This window comes from Marmota marmota, unplaced genomic scaffold, assembly GCF_001458135.2.
Source record: "Marmota marmota marmota unplaced genomic scaffold, marMar, whole genome shotgun sequence".
NCBI classification, from domain to species: Eukaryota; Metazoa; Chordata; class Mammalia; order Rodentia; family Sciuridae; genus Marmota; species Marmota marmota.
Genome location: NW_026012793.1, coordinates 1 through 2,669, shown reverse-complemented (window position 1 = coordinate 2,669; position 2,669 = coordinate 1). Strand labels below are relative to the sequence as shown.

The following is a 2,669-nucleotide window of genomic DNA, read 5'->3' as shown; positions in this document are numbered from 1 at the left end:
AAAAAAAGTAGCAACACAGCAAATACAGGGGCTGGGGCTTGCAAAAGGCCCTGGGTTCTGTCCTCTGCACCCACCCATACACAAAAATCAACACAGCACAAACTCCTTCCAAAGACTTTAGAGTTTTTCTTACTTTGTATTACCTTGCTCTTTTATTTGACGTATCTGTCTTACTGTTTCCTTTAAAATTGCACATTTATCTGGTTTGACGTTGAAATTGTCAATATCACTAAGATTTGCAGATATCAGTTCAGCCAATTCTTCAATATATTTACTCTCCTGCTCTCGTCTCCACTTTTCACCACTGCAGGTAAGACTAACAAGAGAGGAGGAAAGCCATGTCACACCTGCCATAAGAGCTGTAAGCAGAGACAACCCCCACACACCATTACTTTCAAGTGTAAAGGAACTAAACTCAGCCAACAGGAACTATAAAATCATTGTTAATGAAGAAGTAGCACAACACAGTAGAATTTCATGCAAAGCTAAATTCAATTGCACCTTTTTATTAGCCAGGTGGCCTTGGGAAGAGCAAGCCTCAGTTCCCTCACCTGGAAGGCAGGAACAATCTTTACCTTGTAGAGGTAAACAACTAACAGATAATAACAAAAACAGGCACTTATTATTAATGATGAAGCTTTATGAATTACAGATTTTTTTATTTTTTCAACTATTACTTTGAAGTTAACATTAGCTTTGGCAAATATTTTAAAAATTACAGAGCAGCACTACACAGATTACAGTATTTTAGTTCTGATTTTGTTAAGCTTCTAATTTCATTCAAGAAAAAGAAAGTAATGTAACCTTTAAATGACAAAATATGAAACTTACAACATATTCTTAAAGGATACCAAAGATTCTTACTTATAATACAGTCACCTATTCCTAACTCCTATACCGTACATCCAGAAATTCTTTTTAAAGTAACAGACTATTAAAATAACATTTTGCCTTCTGTCTGAATCAGTGATTCCTCTGATGTGAATCTTTGATTCCTTCACATCATAAAGATGTCCACACCTCGTCTTCACTGCACTTGATATGAAGCAAAATCACATTTAAGAAAAAAATTTTAATCTAATGAGAGAATGTAAATAACAAAGTTGAAATGGTAAACTAAACAAAACAGAGGGGAGAAGGGAAGGACTGTGGAGAAACATCTAGAAATAAATCACCTACCCCTGTCCTGGAGTATCACATGGCAATTTGCGTTTTCGTGAGTCACTGGCCAGTGGATCCAAATTTTCTCCTAACCCGCTCATCCTGATTATACATTAGTGACGAAGAAAGAATGACGACAAATAAAAGCATTATAAAATATCCATTTCTCGGGAAAATGTCATTGTAATTGCATGCTATCATTCAGAAATACTTTCTCAATATTCTTTATCATAAATCAGTATAATTAAAAACCTCAAAATTCATCTTTCACATTAATTATGCAGAACATCCAATCTCAAGACAGAAATGTTTCAGGCCCTGTTTAAAATGTGCATATTAAATACTTCAGAGTATAAGGCATTTTATTCATGTTTAGTAACACAAGACTGCCAACCCTAATATTGATAAAATTCTGTATTTTATTTATACCCCAGTGGAAAGCACAAATAGTTCTTGTGATTTGATAAGAACTCTTCAAATGATAAACCTAAATTATTCAGCTTATTTTGGCATTTTTCCTTCAATCATTTCATTAATATTTATCATCTAATGTGTTTTTCTTCTATTAAATTAGAATAAGCCTGGACTATATAAACAACATTGTAAAACTCCCCTACATTCTGCTTAGAAAGAAGTAGGAAAACAGTAAAACCATGGGGCGGGGGAAATGTTTTGACACTAAACCACACAGTAACAATTATTTTAATACCGACTGACTGAAAACTCTACTAAAACATTTTTCTAAGATAAAGATAAAAAGTATTTTTATTGAAAAAGAACAATGAATTTTTAACACTCAGTGGATTATAATTTAAGATATATACTAAGTCTTCATTTACTAAGAATTTCATGTATACTAAACTCGTTTATAATAGGATAAGCACTGTTCTTTAATTCCAAGTCCTCAAGTGCAGGGTGCACACCTGGTACCTCAGGAGGCTGAGGCAGAGAAACACAAATTTCATATCAGCCTCAATGACTTAGACTATCTCAAAATAAAAAAGACTAGGGATGTACCTCAGTACCTAGGTTCAATTTTAGGTTTAAAAAAAAAAAAAGAATTCCATGTCACCAATAAAGTTCAAACTTTCTAATTTATTTATTTATTTATTTTTAATTTATTTATTTATTTTTTTAAATGTTAGGATGTATCTGGCATTCAGTTGGGTCCATAAGACATATCCTGACTGACATGCACGACCACTAGGTGGCAAAATACTACCAGAAAAGAAGACAAAAAATGCAGGGACAAGATGCCAATCAAACCTAAAATATGTAGCTTTAAAAACAACCCTAATCACGATTACTCAGGAATTCTAGACTATAGCATTATTTTACATATTCACTTTGTATAAATTAAATATAGACTAAATTCCACGCTCTAATTTTGGTAGTAAAATATAAAAGCTGACAAGTATTTTAAAGATATGCTGGGGTGTTTTTTTCTCCCTGACATAAATCTAAGTCAAGAAGAGAAATAAAATAACCTTAATTAATAGTATTCCCCC

General features: G+C 32.8%; 1 protein-coding gene across 1 annotated transcript; it reads right to left on the bottom strand.

The window, feature by feature from the left end:
* Positions 1-17: 17 nt before the first annotated feature.
* LOC107135016 (nuclear receptor coactivator 3-like) lies at positions 18-2,166 on the bottom strand. The gene is made up of 2 exons (XM_015476983.2): positions 1,180-2,166; positions 18-316 (listed from the first exon to the last, which is right to left on the bottom strand). Exons 1-2 carry the CDS (start codon positions 1,260-1,262, stop codon positions 130-132), a joined length of 270 nt encoding a protein of 89 aa, XP_015332469.1. The 5' UTR covers positions 1,263-2,166; the 3' UTR covers positions 18-129.
* Positions 2,167-2,669: the final 503 nt, after the last annotated feature.